At 36.1% G+C, this 18,021-nt stretch overlaps 1 protein-coding gene across 2 annotated transcripts in view; it reads right to left on the bottom strand.

Annotated features, from left to right (window-relative positions):
- Positions 1-283: 283 nt before the first annotated feature.
- LOC127435174 (glutamate receptor ionotropic, kainate 2-like) overlaps positions 284-18,021 on the bottom strand; it is a 94,647-nt gene continuing 76,909 nt past the window's right edge. Inside the window, exons 14-16 of one of the 2 annotated variants that reach the window (XM_051688417.1) lie at positions 16,868-17,093; positions 9,075-9,325; positions 284-2,970 (exon numbers count right to left, since the gene is read on the bottom strand). In XM_051688417.1, coding sequence (XP_051544377.1) covers positions 2,806-2,970; positions 9,075-9,325; positions 16,868-17,093 — 642 coding nt within the window. In that variant the 3' untranslated portion in view covers positions 284-2,805. The remainder of the gene's footprint in view (positions 2,971-9,074; positions 9,326-16,867; positions 17,094-18,021) is intronic. The other variant, XM_051688418.1, reaches the window with a different exon arrangement.

Below are 18,021 nucleotides of genomic sequence, written 5' to 3'. Positions count from 1 at the left end.
CATTCTCATAGTATTGTAGTTGCATTGAATTATTGAGGCTTAATGCCGTTTTTATGCCATGTTGTTCATAACAGTTGTCAGATGAGGGCACTATCTTGCAGCTGTTGCGAACGCTGTTTCCTGTTGAATTTTAGTAAGAGAAACAGTCCAATTGATCTAGATAGAATAACTACTATGCAACCAAAGAACTTATACACTGCCAAAAACGACCATAAACAGCTCTCTATCTCACACACACATACAAACGTAAAATATATAACACGGCACGTTGTACACAGTATAATCTCTTTTTTATTACAAGTTGAGCTTTGAATAGTTCTCCACCCAATGCTGTTTGATCGTGGTTCTTTTCTGTAGATTACACGCGGTTTGGAGAAATCTTGTGACTGCTCGATACATTATACAGAGACATCCCACCTTCGGATAGAACACAAGCATTAACACACAGAAACAGAAAATATGCTTATAAAACAATAAAGATGATTTCTAGAGACAGAGAGACATTGTTTGCTCTCAGTTTGATTGACTGACATGTAGCGTGCATAAATCTGGGGCATCTAATGTGGTATTGTCTGACTGCCAGTTTAACCTACATTAGCTCAAGACACACCAATATAAAGATTTACTACAAAATTTGTCTGTACAAAAACTGCTTTTTTCATGTTATAAATCTCTGTTGAATGACAAAGAAAGTTAAGTTGCCTGTGAGAGACTGAATGGACGCTAGTAGAAAGGCTTTCTAGAAAAGTTGAAGTTTATCTAAACGACAGAACTTTGGCTTGAGTCGTTAATGACATGAAATGTTCATCTCGGCTGCAACATAAAATTCACACAGTTTAAACTCGCAACATACAACTGAGAGACATTATTTCATTGTTTTTACTGCTGCCTTCAAGTTAGTAGTCATGTCGGAATGATCGTTTGTATGAAATAAGCGCATATAAACATCAATGCAATGTCGTAATAACCAGTGTTGAGTAAGTTACTCAATAGTAATCCACTACAAATTACTAATAACTTAAAATTGGAATCAGATTACTTTACTGATTACTTAATCGAAAACGTAATCACATTACTAATTATTTTACTTTTGCTACTTTCTAAAACAAATTTTACAGAATTGTTTTTCTGCTCAACAAATTCAAAATGTTGTCTATATTTCCTACTTGTTTACTTTTGTTGTCCCTTAAGCTGTCACAGAAACAAAAACACGTACATGTGAAAATAATTCATGTTTCAAATGTATTTGACATAAATATTATTTTTGAAATATTTGTAACCCAAGTAATGTACTTAAAAGTAATTATTTTAGAAATATGTGTAACCCAGGTTTGGGTAAATTACTAAAAAAGTAATCCACTACAAATTACTAAATACTTCTGTAAAATTATAATCAGATTACTTTACTTATTACTTCATTGAAAAAGTAATTACATTACTAATTTACTTTTAAGTTACTTTCTAAAACACTTGTCACAATTTGTTTTGTTTTTCCACTCAACAAATTCAAAATAATGTCTATTTTCTCCTTGTTCATTGTTGCACAACCCTTAACAGTCACAGAAATGCAAACAGACGTACATATGAACATATACATTCATATTTTAACTGTATTATACATAAATAATATTTTTTAGAAATATTTGTAACCCAAGTAATGTACTTAAAAGTAATTACTTTCATTGAAAGTCAGTAACTGTAATCTGATTACAATAATGAAAAAATGTAATATGTTACACTACTAAAAGTAATTTGATTACAGTAACTAATTAATCTGTAATCCAATTACACCCAACACTGGTGTAACCTAAGTAATGTACTGAAAAGTAACTTATTTTAAAGTCATTAACTGTAATCTCATTACAATAATTGAAATTGTTACACTACTTTTTGACTTAAAAAGTAATTAGAGTACATTGAGTAATTACTTTGTAATCCAATTACACCCAACACTGGTGTAACCTATGTACTGAAAAGTAACTTATTTTAAGGTCATTAACTGTAATCTCATTACAATAATTTAAATTGTTACACTACTTTTTGACTTAAAAAGTAATTAGAGTACATTGAGTAATTACTTTGTAATCCAATTACACCCAACACTGGTAATTACTGATGGGAAATTAGTTTTTTGTTGGTGGGGCCAATTACTGAAATTGTGGCAATAACTAATTGTAATTGGTCATAATTAAATTGTAATTGATCATATATTAGCCACATGAGTATGATTTCAACTTGTTTTTTAAGATCTTGTGTTTAATTGCCAAATTCATGGTGCAGAACTACACTACCCACAATCCTGATGAGAGATCCACCAATCAGAGAAGTGGAAACAGAATCACTGGAAATGGACTTTTCTTGAAGACAGCGATAAAGGCAGAATATGATTATTTCTCCTGAATGAAGTGGGCTTCAAAAAACATTTCAAACATTTACTTCCTGTTTCACGGAACAAAAGCATCCTACACGTCTTTGACCAAAAAACTAAAGTGTAAAGTAAAATTAAAACATTATTTATTGTGTGATGTTTCTTTACATTTAAATGTCCAGCAGGACAGAGAGACAAATGTTTTATGTGTGCGTGTGAAATTCGCTGCACACGTCTCTGTGGTTTGGGACTCGAGATATCAGCTAATAAACTGCTGCTGCTCTGTGACAGATGTGTCTCGCTCGCATATCCGGATTTCCACAGGAAACATGTTTGAGTCCGTCGCTTGGACGAGCGTTACAGGAGTCCAGCGGGATTTAGAGGCATTATGGGATAGATCCTGTCCTGGCCTCTCTAGCGCCACCCCAGTGGGCGTTTTACGCCATCGTCTCTTTCCCTGGGAGTCTCCTGTCGTTAAAGGTATGCATGCTTATAACCTCCTCCGTTTTGACAATGGCGGGGGGCTGTGGTTTCTGTTGCCGTCGTCGTTGGCATTTCAAAGACACTCTGAGCTCCTCAACCATCGCGCTGCAGAATGAACGCTAGAGGAGAGACGGACAAAAAGAGAAAAGATCAGGTGAATTTAAGAACTTAAAGGAATATTCCGGGTTAAGATCAATCGAGCATTTGTGGCATAATATCCAAAATAAATTTCTTTTCTTTAAAAAATCACAAATGTGTGTTCCAGTGAGACACTTACAATGGAAGTCAATGGGGTCAATAATCTGTAAACATTAAAATACTCACTGTTTCAAAAGTATAGACACAAGACATAAACAATATGTGTGTTAACATGATTTTACTGTGATTAAATCACTTACTAACCACATCTGTGTAAAGCCAACTTTACAGCTCAAATAATACACGAGTTTTAACAGAAGAATTAATGTAAGTGCTTTTATAAAATTATAAGCTTCACTTTTCTGTCTTTAAACCCTCCAAAAATTGACCCCATTGACTTCCATTGTAAGTGTCTCACTGGAACACACATTTGTGCTTTTATAACCCTTTAAGCTCGGATGGGCCCGCGAGAAAACAAATACTTGTCAAAATATTAATAACTAGTCTTGATGGGGGCCTGGGCAACTCAGCGAGTAAAGATGCTGGCTATCACACCTGGAGTCACGAGTTCGAATCCAGGGCGTGCTGAGTGACTCCAGCCAGGTCTCCTAAGCAACCAAATTGGCCCGGTTGCTAGGGAGGGTAGAGTCACATGGGGTAACCTCCTCGTGGTCGCTATAATGTGGTTCTAGCTCTCGGTGGGGTGCGCGGTGAGTTGTGCGTTGATGCCGTGGAGAATAGCGTGAAGCCTCCACACGCACTACGTCTCCACGGTAACGCGCTCAACAAGCCACGTGATAAGATACGCGGATTGATGGTCTCAGACGCGGAGGCAACTGAGATTCATCCTCCGCCACCCAGATTGAGGCGAGTCACTACACCACCACGAGGACTTAGAGCGCATTGGGAATTGGGCATTCCAAATTGGGGAGAAAAGGGAGAAAATAAATAAATAACTAGTCTTGACCAACACAAAATGGGTATCGTTTGAAAGTTTAGAAGCTCTACTTTCCAATGCATGTAGACATTATGACCAAAACTGAACAAATGCTTTGAAATTTGCAGATAAATCAGAAGTGTTCAGTTTTGATAATTTATAAAAACTAATTTCTTTTTAAATTTCACTGCACATATTATTGCAATCAGTAAAAACATCAAACTCATCAAATAGCCATGTGTCATATGCAACTATTGAGTTAATTTAGTGCCAAAATTAAACAAACAAATATAACTTTTTGCAAAGAAAGTGATTTACAAATACAAAGTGACATTTGAGAGAAAATAAAGGGTAGTTGTCAGGCTTAACAAACAAATGCGCTGTGAGTCACGTGACTTTTGGCACAATTTTCTCAACCAAATGTGTCAATGCAGATTTCCTCACAGATGGGCTGAGGTCCTCTTTCTAAACAGTAGATGGCGCAGTGCTACCACAAACTTTATATTTTCTTTTACTCAATTATGTAGCTATTACAAGATATTACGTGGTAAAGATGACTCATTTTATAGTAAAAACAAGATCCCTGAGAATGAGAAATAAGGAATTATGTCATAAATAAAAACACTTTCTATTAAAAACACATCTGATCTGGTAAAAACAAGACATTTTCTAGTAATAACGAGATAAAAACAAGAGAGTCATTTTAACTAGATGATTTTGATATGACAATGATTATTAATGTGCTTCATTCACTTAACCGGAAATGAAATCAACCAACAGGAACAGTATTTGTAATCATCATAGCATAGTTAATCGAACTGATCTCTTTATACTTTATCCTCACTTTAAACCATAAATACATTTTAATAGCTTTAAATCTAAGGTGGGGTTTCCTGATCATGTTGCAACTTTTGCAACTTCAATGCTGCATGCTTTTAAGATCATTTTACGACACAAAGTGTTTAGTCCTGAAACCAGATGATCAATGAATGAACAAAGTGTCTCTACAGTACATGGATATATAGAGTAGTTCAATACAACGCTGAGAACCGTCACTGTAATCCTCTTGTGGTCCCTAGAGCCCATTATAACAATCAAATAATGAATGTTATTAATCCCAGTGAAGCTGAACATCAGTACATATGAAACCTGTCTTTATCAAAGCCAAAATTGTTTCTTTTATTAAATAAACGTTTAATAACTTTAATAAGGACCTATACAAGATGACGTGCAATTTTCATGTTTGGCAAACTCCTGGACATACTGTTAAAAGTTTCAGCTGTAGTTCAGCACCTTTAGACAAGAAAGCAAGTGAATGAAGCACATTAATAAGCTGTAAAATCATCTAGTCATAGCATAATTATATAATTATCATAATTATAGAGATTTTAGAGACTGTTTTAAAAGAGCATTGCTCAGGACAATTGTGACAAAATCTGCAAGTCATGTGACTCACAAGTGGGTTTGTTCAGTGATGGTGTAGAATAGATTGTATTTATTTGTGAAACATAACGTGTGCTCATATGGAACTAATTTTATATATTTGTACACCACAGCACATTTGTTTGTTAAGCCAGTGGTACCCGACAATTACCCTTTATTTTCTCTCAAATGCCACTTTGTATTTGCAAACAACTTTCTATTTGTTTGAGAGTTGAGATTTTATTTGCAAAGCAGACTGACAAAAATTTTAGACAAAAAATATAGCGAGTAATAGCTAAGTATATGCCTTTGACAGTTATGTTAGTGTTGCTTATATGCCGCGTTTTCACTTATAACTTCAGATAAAATAAACGGAACACAAAATATCACATAACATTACTTATTGTTGGTGATTATCTTTCAAACGAGTCCACACACAAGGTAATCAGATGTATAGATCATTAGATAATCCACATGAAGCACAATGTTACATATGACCACCAGGAGATGGCACCAAATACATGACACAGACTCAATGATGACTCAGATGACACAGAATGAAACTCATTCTGTGAAATCTCATTACTAAAATCATGTCTGCATGCTATGCAAACCTTTAGTCATTGTTGTGTTTGCATGTGTAATTAGTTCTTATGTACAATTATTATGTTTTATTTGTTTGGAGACGTTTTTGGACACTATGATAAATTATTTTTGTAATGTTATAACTTTTGATTGCTTTGTTGGATCAACACAAACATTTTTCTCAGACACAGTTGACATGATTGGGAACAAAACAAAAGCAGATTTTCTGAGCCATCTTATTTACACCCAGAGATATATAATGTCAAATCAGAAAAATAAGAAAAAAAAGGCTCTATTTTGTGTGATTTTTCAGCAGTTTCTAAGGCAGAGAGTCTCAGAATGTATCATAATCTATATCATTCAACTTTTGTGAAAAGTTTTCTTTACTATGAGACCAAACACTTGACTCTCCTTGTTTTTTTATTTTATTTAATTTTACCACTTTTTCTCCCAATTTGGAATGCCCAATTCCCACTACTTAGTAGATCCTCGTGGTGGCACGGTTACTCACCTCAATCCGGGTGGCGGAGGACAAGTCTCAGTTGCCTCCGCTTCTGCGACAGTCAATCCGTGCATCTTATGAATGAATGAAAGAACGTTATATTTATATAGCGCTTTTCTGACACTACACTCAAAGCACTTTACACAGTGAACAGGGGAATCTCCTCAACCACAACCAGTGTGCAGCTTCCACCTGGATGATGCAACGGCAGCCATAGTGCAGCAGTACACTCACCACACACCAGCTATTGGAGGAGAGGAGAGAGTGGAGTGATAGTGCCAGTTCATGTATGGGGATTATTAGGAGGCCATGATTGAGAAGGGCCGATGGGGGGAATTTGGGATTTTTAATGACCACAGAAAGTCAGGACCTTGGTTTAACATCTCATCCAAAGGAGCGTGCCTTTTTACAGTATAGTGTCCCCATCAATATACTGGGGCATTAGGACCTACACAGTCCACAGGGTGAGCACCCCCTACTGGACTCCCTAATACCTCTTCCAGCAGCAACCTTAGTTTTCCCAGGAGGTCTCCTATCCAGGTACTGACCAGGCTCAACCCTGCTTAGCTTCAGCTTATCACGTGACTCGTTGTGCATGACACCGCGGAGACTCACAGCATGTGGAGGCTCATGCTACTCTCTGCGATCCACACACAACTTACCGCACGCCCCATTGAGAGGGAGAACCACTAATGGCGACCACGAGGAGGTTACCCCATGTGACTCTACCCTCCCTAGCAACCGGGCCAATTTGGTTGCTTAGGAGACCTGACTGGAGTCACTCAGCACACCCTGGATTTGAACTCGTGACTCCAGGGGTGATAGTCAACGTCAATACTCACTGAGATACTCAATACTCACCCAGACCCTGACTCCCATTGTTTTTTTTTTGTTTTTGTTTTTTTGTCAAGTTATAAGCCTTTAATTTTGGGTATGCCACTGAAACAGGAAATCTTTAAAAACACCTTCAGAGCTAAAAGGATTAAGAAGAATGATTCACTGCAAAAAAAAAAGTATTTTTGTCTTGTTTTACAGTTAAAGTATCTAAACATCCTTAAAATGACATAAGATTGTTTGTCTTGTTTTCAGAGTAATCTAACAAAATTATACAGAAAAAAAGGGAAAGCAGCTCTATTGAAAACACTAAACCAATACACCTGAAATCAACTTAATACATTTATGTTTGAGATGAGAACATAATTATATTGCGTTAAAGTATGCTTATGCAAACTGCAAGGTTCAATCGAGTTATTTGAACAGATATAAGTCAAGTAAACTCAATTAATTTAAGTTTAGCTATTTAAAGTATTTTAATGTCATATCAAAGAACCAGTGTCCACAAATGAATTCAGTTAAACCAATGATTTTTCAGCGTAGTAACGTTTATGCTTATAACAAGAAAACCTATTTGCCAATGGGGAAAGAATAAGTGGGACACATCAGACATCACTATGACATGAGAGCAAGTTTTACTTTACACAAGAGAAATATCTGGCTCATTAAATGTTTCCATGACTTTTCTGTGATTTTTGACATGTTATTACTAACCATGACTCCTCCGGGCCTTGAAAGTACAACTGAAAAATATGCTGATATTTCCAGACTTTTCATGAATATGGGAACCCTGTGTTTAAGTTCCTGAGACTCCAGCGTGACTGCTGTGTGCATTTTCCGTTCCCCCTTTTGATATGTAAACTAGTAATATATATATATATATATATATATATATATATATATATATATATATATATATATATATATATATATATGTTTTGTTTCCCTAAAAATGTATGTCCTCATAGGTGGACAGGGGTACTGATTATCATTGTCCCATGTCTGTCAAACATGTTGAGTGATCCAAACATCATCTGCAGCCTGAAACTGAACTTTTGATCGGATTTTAGGAGTGAATGCACTTAACTGCATAGAGAGCTATAGGATGCTCCCTTGCTCCCTATTTAGTGAATGACTTAACCTCCAGTGTGCTGTCTGTCTGCACTGGTCTCAGAACAGTTTGAAATGCACCTTATTTTCATCCTAACTCCATATAAAGTCTCTGAAAGCAACATTTATCAGCTTTTGCATGCATTTATTCTCATTCTGATAATGTACATAAATATAGGATTTCTAATGAAAACTTTATGCTACTGTCCACACACGTGGACATTGTGTTTATCAGCATGCCGATCCGTGATAAATCGCTCAAATGTTTAAAAATGGCATACCGGATGAAACTAGAGACTCTAATCTTTTGACTCAAACAGGTTTCAATGTAAAAACTTAATGAGGTTTCTTACCAGATGTAGTTTTGTTGCCGTTTCACCCAAAGACAAACTCCGCTGTGATCAGCGCCATGTTGTTTGGTCACATGACTCGTGTGTCAAAAGTTTAACACTTTACTGACAGTACAGAGTCTCCTGAACTGAGATCAGTCAGTTTAAATTAAATTAAACTATGCGTTGCATATAGCAAAGCCAAAATACAACGTCCACACATGTGGACGCAGGGTTGCACATCATTTTAGGCATTGTGAAATCTAATATTATTTTACATCCATGTCATGTTGCACCAAATGCTTCTCATGGCTAACTGCTACTGAACTTTGGGCTTTTTAATGATATGTTTGTGCTGACTGGTACCTTCTCTATCTGAGCGTTTTGTTTGGATTTGTACAGCACCTCCCCGACAGCGACGAACACGGACAGCACCAGACCGGCAGCGAGAACGATGAAGATCCCTCCGATGTTCTGCACGCCGAGCGCGCTGGCCTCTTTACTCTCCTCCTCCGGACAGCCGTTTCCTCTCCACCACTTCTCCTTCATCATGTGCAGCTTCCCCTCCTCCTGGAGCTGCAGGATGGCGATGGTGATCTTGTCTCGATATGGAGAGCCTGCGGGGGGGAGACCAGATTACAACAGCAGGAGGTGAAAGACATGATGGGAGATCCGCAGGACTGCAGCACAATTCAAGACTCAATCATTCACATGGAAACTGTGTTTTTCAGGAGTATTCGAATGAGCCTTTGTTGAGATTTATATTCTGGCTGAAAAACAAAATCACATTTCAATATTTTTCACCCTATATTTCATTATTCAGTTTACTGTACGTATTTGCTCTGAAATGGCTTAAGAGTGAATTTACTAGTTAAAAAATGAGTTTTTTCACAAAAGGAACACAAGGAAGAATTTTAATTAATGATTTTCATTTAGGTGTGTTTTATACGGAGCCCCTTAGAGTGGTAGTGGCGTAGTGGGTTAAAGCACATAACTGGTAATCAGAAGGTTGCTGGTTAAATCCCCACAGCCACCACCATTGTGTCCTTGAGCAAGGCACTTAACTCCAGGTTGCTCCAGGGGGATTGTCCCTGTAATAAGTGCACTGTAAGTCACTTTGGATAAAAGCGTCTGGTAAATGTAGAGGACAGGGTGGGAATTATTTTCCCTTGCAATAAATTTACCATGGTTTTACTATAGTAACCATACTTTAACCTTGATATTTGTAGTAAAACCATAATAACCACAAGCCATGGTTACTATATGGATACAGTATACTGTATTAAAACCATGGTTTCAGGCAAAAACTATGGTTACTATAGACAGTTTACAAAATTATTATAGTAAAACCATAGTTAAACTATGGTATTTGTGTAGTAAAACCATAACAACCACAAAATTATGATTTTTTTTTACTATGAATATCATGGTTAAAATATGGTTACTATAGTAAAACCATGGTAAATTTATCGTGAGGGCACGCAAAACTATGTCAGAAAAAAAAATCCCGTCCCGTCCAGTAAGGGGCTCCGTACTCACAGGGGTTGATGTTTATTAGAACCAACAGATTTAATCTTTTTTCTTTGTGTTATGTGAAGGTCACATTAAAACTGAATTGGAAACTTTTCTCCAGGGATTCAAACACAAAGTGCTGAAACTCTTTATATTTGCTAAGAGTTTTATTATTATTATTCTGCCCTAAAACTGATCGTGCAGACCAAACCGTAAAACCTTGAGACATGAAACTTTAGGGAACAGCAGTACTCCAGTTGGCTACACATGCGCATGTTCTAGCTCTGATTGGCCTGTAGGGGGCCTCTGTAACAAAAGCAAAAGTGTTTTGGGCCATAAATCCTAAATCATTTTTTTTCTCGCAATTTGCGATTTTTCGAAAAAAAAAATTTGTGCGAACTAGTTCTAAGCTGGTCGACCGATCGGAACCAAACCAGTGCAAAAAGATTCTCTGGAGACCGACTATCAGTAATTATCAAAAACGCAAATGCCTATAACTCTTAAACGGTATGAGATATTATCACAAAACTCGAGGAACTTTTGAATGGGGTCATTCTGAGGACACAAGAAAAATAATGCGCACCTCAGCCACTTGGTGGTGCTATAACAATGAAAAACCTAAAATAGCTGTAACTGTGGAACCATTGGTCCGATCACCTTAGAAATTTGCATGCAGTGTTTTTGTCCAAGGTGACATTAAGGTCTATAAGGACAGTCGCATAAAAACATGGCCACCATTGACCAATCAACTTTCAGCAGTTATTTGACAAGGTTAAAAAAGGTTGACATGGTGGGCCTATTTATAAGGAGAGCTCTCCTTATTCTGAACAACTGCGTCAAGAACCATTGGTGTCAGTCAAATTGTTCATTAAATATTTGAGATTATTTAAAAAACCTTCTTTTGCAAACTAGTCTTACATTTTTCACCCGACATCAACAAAACTTGTACAGGAAGATTCTGTGGACAGCCTAGATCAATATTTATCAAAAACATTTAACTTTTTATTTTGCTCAGCTCTTACAGGGTAATTTATAATTATGGGTGTGGCCTCGTTTACCCAAAAGCCTGTAACTCCTAAAAGAAATCTTCGATTTTAATCAAATTTAGTATGCCTGTGCAATGCATGATTCCAAAGAAGCATGCAAAATTTGGTGGGGATCGGACAATAGGTGGCGCTATAACAGTCATAAATGTTAAAAATACTATATCTTGAGGGCCTGTGTATCTCAGCGAGTATTGACGCTGACTATCACCCCTGGAGTCGTGAGTTTGAATCCAGGGTGTGCTGAGTGACTCCAGCCAGGTCTCCTAAGCAACCAAATTGGCCCGGTTGCTAGGGAGGGTAGAGTCACATGAAGTAACCTCCTTGTGGTCGCTATAATGTGGTTCTCGCTCTCGGTGGGGCGTGTGGTGAGATGTGCGTGGATGCTGCGGAGAATAGCGTGAAGCCTCCACACATGCTATAGACTAATTTAATCAACTAGTGAGAGTGTGAAAAATGTTTTAACAAGACTTTCTAAAAGTCCAAAGTGATAAAAGTGACAAACGTTGAAGACACACCCTCATATGCATCAACAAAACAATATATAGATATATTTTAGCTACTACAACATTTCAATACTTGAGATTTCGGTGAACATTTTTGAGTGGTTTTACTTTTCTAGGTAGTTGAACATGTTGCTGATGTAATTAATGTACGTGGAGTTTCCTCATATGTAAAACAGGGTTTTTCAAACTTTTGCACACTTATGTAAACATATATAATGTTTAGGTCTTAGCTATACTTTCAAACAATGTGCATTTTAACGATAATAATGCTGCCCAAATAACTTCCATTATAAGTACCTTACAAATACAAGTGACAAGTCATAATATTTTTCGGTTGTAAACAACATTATGATATAAAATGCTGTTTGAACTTGAACTGAACCTGAAATATTACTTTAAGCTAATGTCCTCTGTGCCTAATTTACATACAGAGTCTGTTCTTTACATCTTTAAACATCATAACATGAGATGTATTAATTTAAAAAAGCTTCAATGTTATTCCAGGAATATTTATTTTGTCCTCCAGTGGAACCGCGCAGTGTCCCGCAGAATTAACAGCGGTGAGTCAGATTTGAACCCTCGTCCCGCGAGCATGCTAAATGCACAAACCGCAGCGGGACACCAGCAGATCAAAGTCACTTGAATCCCTAACAGCAAACGTTCGTCTGTCAGACAGAGTCTGGGGAGATGCGATTCAATGACTGTTAATCAGAGAACACAAATTGTGAATTATAAAGCGTGTTTGTAGTTAACGGGATTACACAGATGAGCGACAGAAATAACACAGAGGAAGGAAAGCCAAGTGAGAGGATTTGAGGAAATAGAGATGGATACATATTTCCTTTTTTAATATCTCAACCCACACACAGCTCCTTTCAGATATTAATGCTTATAAAGCCTTTCTCTCTCTCGTCATGATCGCTCACATACTAACAAACAGAGTGCTGTTCTAGTTACCAGAGCATCACATGACCAAAGTGAAGATGTGATTAATGAAACAACTTGGAGCAAGGTGATAATCGTTTACACGTCAAACACATTCGTACACCTCTTTTTTGTCCTGTGCAACAGTGAAAGACCACCTACTCACCTGTCAATCAACCAGTGAGCTGAAACAAGGCTGTCATGCAAAGGCAAAATGCAGTAACTACACTAATTTAGTCCAAACAAGTTGAGTTAAATGAGGCATTCATAGACAGGTGGGCTTGGCTCAAACACAGTCAGATTCAGAGAAAACATTGCGTTAAAATACCAGTAACATCCACATTAACCCTTTAAGCTGGGATAGAAAAAGAATCATCAAAATATTAATAACAGCAGTCTTGACCAACACAAAATAGGACTAGTTTGAAAGCTTAGAAGCTCTACTTTACAATGCATGTAGACATTATGACATTATGTGCTTTGAAATTTGCAGATAAATCAGAAGTGTTGCGTTTTTATTATTTGTTAAAAAAATTGCACTGTACATTTTATTGCGATCATTAAAAAACATCAAACTGATCAAATAGTCATGTGTCATATGTTGTTGGAAAGCTCTCAAAGCGTAGAATACAACCAGCCTGTTTGTTTTACTCACAGATAAAAATATAGTGAGTAATAGATAAGTATATGTCTCTGACAATTATGTTGGTGTTGCTTATATGCCGCGTTTTCACTTATAACTTCACGAAAAATAAACCAAACATAAAATATCACATACCATTGCATTGATCATTAGATAATCCACATGAAGCACAAAGTTACATATGACCACCAGGAGATGGCGCCAAATACATGACACAGACTCAATGATGACTCAAATGACACAGAATGAAACTCATTCTGTGAAATCTTATTACTAAAATCATGTCTGCGTGCTATGCAAACTTTTAGTCATTGTTGTGTTTGCATGTGTAATTAGTTCTTATGTACAATTATTATGTTTTATTTGTTTGGAGACGTTTTTGGACACTATGATAAATTATTTATGTAATGTTATAACTTTTGATTGCTTTGTCGTATCAACACAAACTTTTTATCAGATACAGTTGACATGATTGGGAACAAAACAAAAGTTTTTCAGAGCTATCTTATTTCCACCCTGAGATATGTAATGTCAAATAAGAAAAATAAGAAAAAAAAAATTTTTCTTAGAATTTAGCATAATCTATATCATTATTTTTTTTTTTACGTTTTCTTTACAATGATACCAAAAACATGACCCTCCTTGTTTTTGTCGAGTTATAAGCCTTTAATTTTGGGTATGCCACTGAAACAGGAAATCTTTAAAAACACCTTCAGAGCTTAAAGGGTTAAAACAAAAAACATTGAAGACATTTTTCTCGGTGTTGGCATAGTTTCTGCATTTTGACTTTGTAGGATCAAAGGATTTCAAAATTTGCTGTTAACTAGAAAAGCAAATAACGACCAATCAAAAATGCGTAAACCTGCCTCCTATCACAAGCCCTTTTGACGTTTAATCACATGCAGGATATGAATGATAGATTTCTACAATTAAATTTTCACTAGTTAAAATGGCAATTTGTGATATCAGTAATTAGTAGAGTTAGACCGATATATCGGTTTTACCAATTAATCGGTGCCGATAGTTGTAATTCCTCATCAATAAACCTTATCTGGTGAAATATATATACAGTATATACACAAAACTCTTCATCTAGTGAATATTTAGGCTATAAAAAGCTTAATTTGAAAAACGTACATATATAGCATTGTAACAGAGCCAAGTCCCCAGTTTATTTCAGGCTTGTTTATAGTTAAAAGTCCAGCATTACGCATCAAATTGTACTTTTTCTGGTTTTTATTGGGACTTCGGTTGCGCGATAAACTGCTTTTGGGATTTTATTCATTTTGGACTCTTGTAGCCTCAATGTCTGTGCCCGTCATAGTAAAGAAAGACTAAGAAATGTCGTATCATTCCATAAATAGATTTCTTTTTAACTATCGGCTGATTGGTTATTGACCTGTTCCACCATCTTGGTTATCGATATCGGCAAAATCCATTATCAGTCAACCTCTGTTAATTAGGTTTGCGCTTGTAAAAACTGTCATTCATGATATAAACAAAATGGAATTTCAACTAGTAAAAAACATAAGTCTTGATATCTGTAACTGAATTTTACTACTAGAATTTCACAATGATCTGTCATTCACTCTAATGTAAATAATCACTAACACTGATATAATTAATTTTAATTTCACATATCAGCTACGCACTTCTTACTAGTAAAAATGATAATTTTTGATATCAATAATTATATTGTTACAAGTGCAAATATCCGTTCCTGATATCAGCAATGGAATTAAAACTAGCGATAATGCTCATTTTTAATATCTGTAATTTGGTTTCGACTAGTGGCAAAGTTAATCTCAGATATCTGTAATTGTGGATATCTACTCTTCAATGTGTTATTATATCTGAAATACCTAACGTTTTGAGATAAATGTACATATATCAAAATAATTTTTACTAGTAAGAAATACAGCAGACACTACATGTGAAACTGGAATTTCAACTAGTAAGAAATTAATTGTAGATATCCATAATTGCATTTTGAACAGGAGCAAATGACAGATAATTGTGAAATTCTACTAGTGAAAATGTTAATTTTTGATATCTGTAAACTTATTTCAACATGTTAGATTTAGTTTTTAGATATCTGGTAATTTATTTTTATAGATATCAATAAATTAAAGAGTAATTTAAGATATCTTTAAAGGCTTTTTTTTTAATTTGTTTATTTATTTACTAGTTACAATTCCAGATATCTGAAATTAACATTGCCACTAGTAAAAAAAACAAAAACAAATTACAGATATTAAAAATTAGAATTTTTACTAGTTGTACTTCAATTACTGATATCAGGAACGAACATTTGCACTAGTAACAATGTAATTACTGATGTCCAAAATTGTCTGATTTATTAGTAAGAAGTACATAGCTAATATTTGAAATTGGAATTTTCCTAGTAAGAAATTAATCACATCTGTAATTGATTTTGAACAGGAGTGAATGACAGATAATTGTGAAATTCTACTAGTGAAAATTTGAAAATGCAAAATAAAAAAATTTACTTTTTGAAAGGTCATTTTTGATATCAAGAATAAATGTTTTTTACTAGTAAAACCAAATTACAGATTTTTTTTTTTTTTTTCACCCAATTTGTAATGCCCAATTCCCAGTGTGCTTTTAAGTCCTTGTGGTTGCGTAATGATTCACCTCAATCTGGGTGGCAGAGGACTGCCTCCGAGTCTGAGACCATCAACAGCATCTTATCATATGGCTTGTTGAGCGCGTTGCCACGGAGACATAGTTCGTGTGGAGGCTTCACGCCATCCACTGCGGCAACCACGCTCAACTCACCACACGCCCCACTGAGAACGAACCACATTATAGTGACCACGAGGAGGTTACCCCATGTGACTCTACCCTCCCTAGCAACCGGGCCAATTTGGTTGCTTAGGAGACCTGGCTGGAATCACTCAACACACCCTGGGATTTGAACTAGCGAACTAGCATAACAGGGGTCGTAGCCAGTGTATTTTACCACTGAGCTACCCAGGCCCCCCTAATTACTGATTTCTAAAATTAGCACTTTAGTAGTAATTCCATTGTTGATATCAAGAATTAGCATTTTAATTAGCCCTGCACTTGATTAAATGTCAAAATGGATTGCAATAACCTTCTACCTTCTTTTTTGATTATTATTAAAAATAGTAAACATACTAAATATCCTTGTGCGCAGTATATGAATTAATTCAGGTCTCCGTGTCAGAGTCATCAATCAGGACTGATCTTCACGGTGACAGGTTTATAATGATGGGATGGTGATGTGTGTGTCTCTCTCTCGTGTGTGTGGCTGTCATGATTTGTGTTGATGGTGAAATACATTTTGTTGTGATGGATATAAAATTATATGTGTGGCTTGGTTCCCTAATACAAGTCTATGGGGTTTTTTCAGGTGAAAATGGTTATTTTGATGTCAGTAACAGCACACCACATGATTTGATGTATAATTCATGTCTGGAGCACACGTAATAAACCCCTAATAAACAGCGTGATTGTAATTAGGATATTTAGGTGTATATTTCTCACCCATGGGAGTTCCCACGCCGTACGCCTTCGAGTCGATGAGTCCTCCGATCTGCGTGAGGTTACAGTTTCGCTGGGTGACGAACTCGATGGCGGTGGACTCCATCAGGAAGGCGTAATCAGACGTGAGCACTCGATGGATTCCCTCCTCAACGCTCTTCACCATCACTGACTGTCGACGGCTGTTCATAAACTCCCACATCTTATCATACGTCGAGATCTTCGTTTTCTATAACAGAGAGAATAAAATTAATAAGATCCAATATAACAAAATAAAGTACGGTGGGATGCAATACAATAAATAACATCATATAATATTAATAATAATTAAAGCTGCAAGCAGCAATGCGGATTCCTCCTCAAAACTGCAAATTATGTAAAAATTCACATGGTAGAGACATGTACTTCACACGTGTACACAACATTTCATTAATTTGTTATTAAACATTGCAAGAGTCTTCATATGAACTGGTGATTGAATCAAAGTATCGGTTTTATGACTAGCGGATTTGTAAAGCATTAATTTAGCATTAGCTATAAATAATAGTATACTGTAATTCTGTCATCTTTTGACATATCAAGGTGAAATTTTGCACAGTACTTCAGAGTGATGTCATTTTGAAGCCTGTTAGGTTGGAAAAAACAGTCAAAATGGCATTAGATTTTTTGGACATATGGATATTGAGACAATGTGGACATTTACATAAATGCGCACCTTTCAGCCATTTTGTATTGTATTCACTTTTGTTCAATATCAAATTGAAAGACATGTATCCTACACATACATACCGAGATTCAAGCCAATTGGAGCTATGGTTCAGGAGGAGGAGATTTTTGTAGTTTTGGACAAATTTGTATTGTACAGGAAAATCCATCATGGTGGACTTCATGGGTTCTAGAGGCTTTTTTGCTCCTCATGAGAAATGAGGCACATATACCAGGTTTCCGAAATTTTGGACTTATGGGGTGGAAATGGCAACACTTTGAAAATGGACAAATTTGGGCGTGGCCTGTAGCGCCACCTATAGGCTCACATGGGCCATTTTTGGTGTGGTAGTTACTCGTGGTCTGTAGTATCAATGTGCCAAATTTCAAAACTTTTTACCAAGGAGATCTTGAGTTATTGGGCAATTTAGAGCTACAGGAATAATAATAAG

The sequence above is a fragment of the Myxocyprinus asiaticus genome, chromosome 45 (assembly GCF_019703515.2).
Source record: "Myxocyprinus asiaticus isolate MX2 ecotype Aquarium Trade chromosome 45, UBuf_Myxa_2, whole genome shotgun sequence".
Taxonomy (NCBI): Eukaryota; Metazoa; Chordata; class Actinopteri; order Cypriniformes; family Catostomidae; genus Myxocyprinus; species Myxocyprinus asiaticus.
Note: the sequence above shows the minus strand (reverse complement) of the source record. Positions and strands in the feature narration are given on the sequence as shown.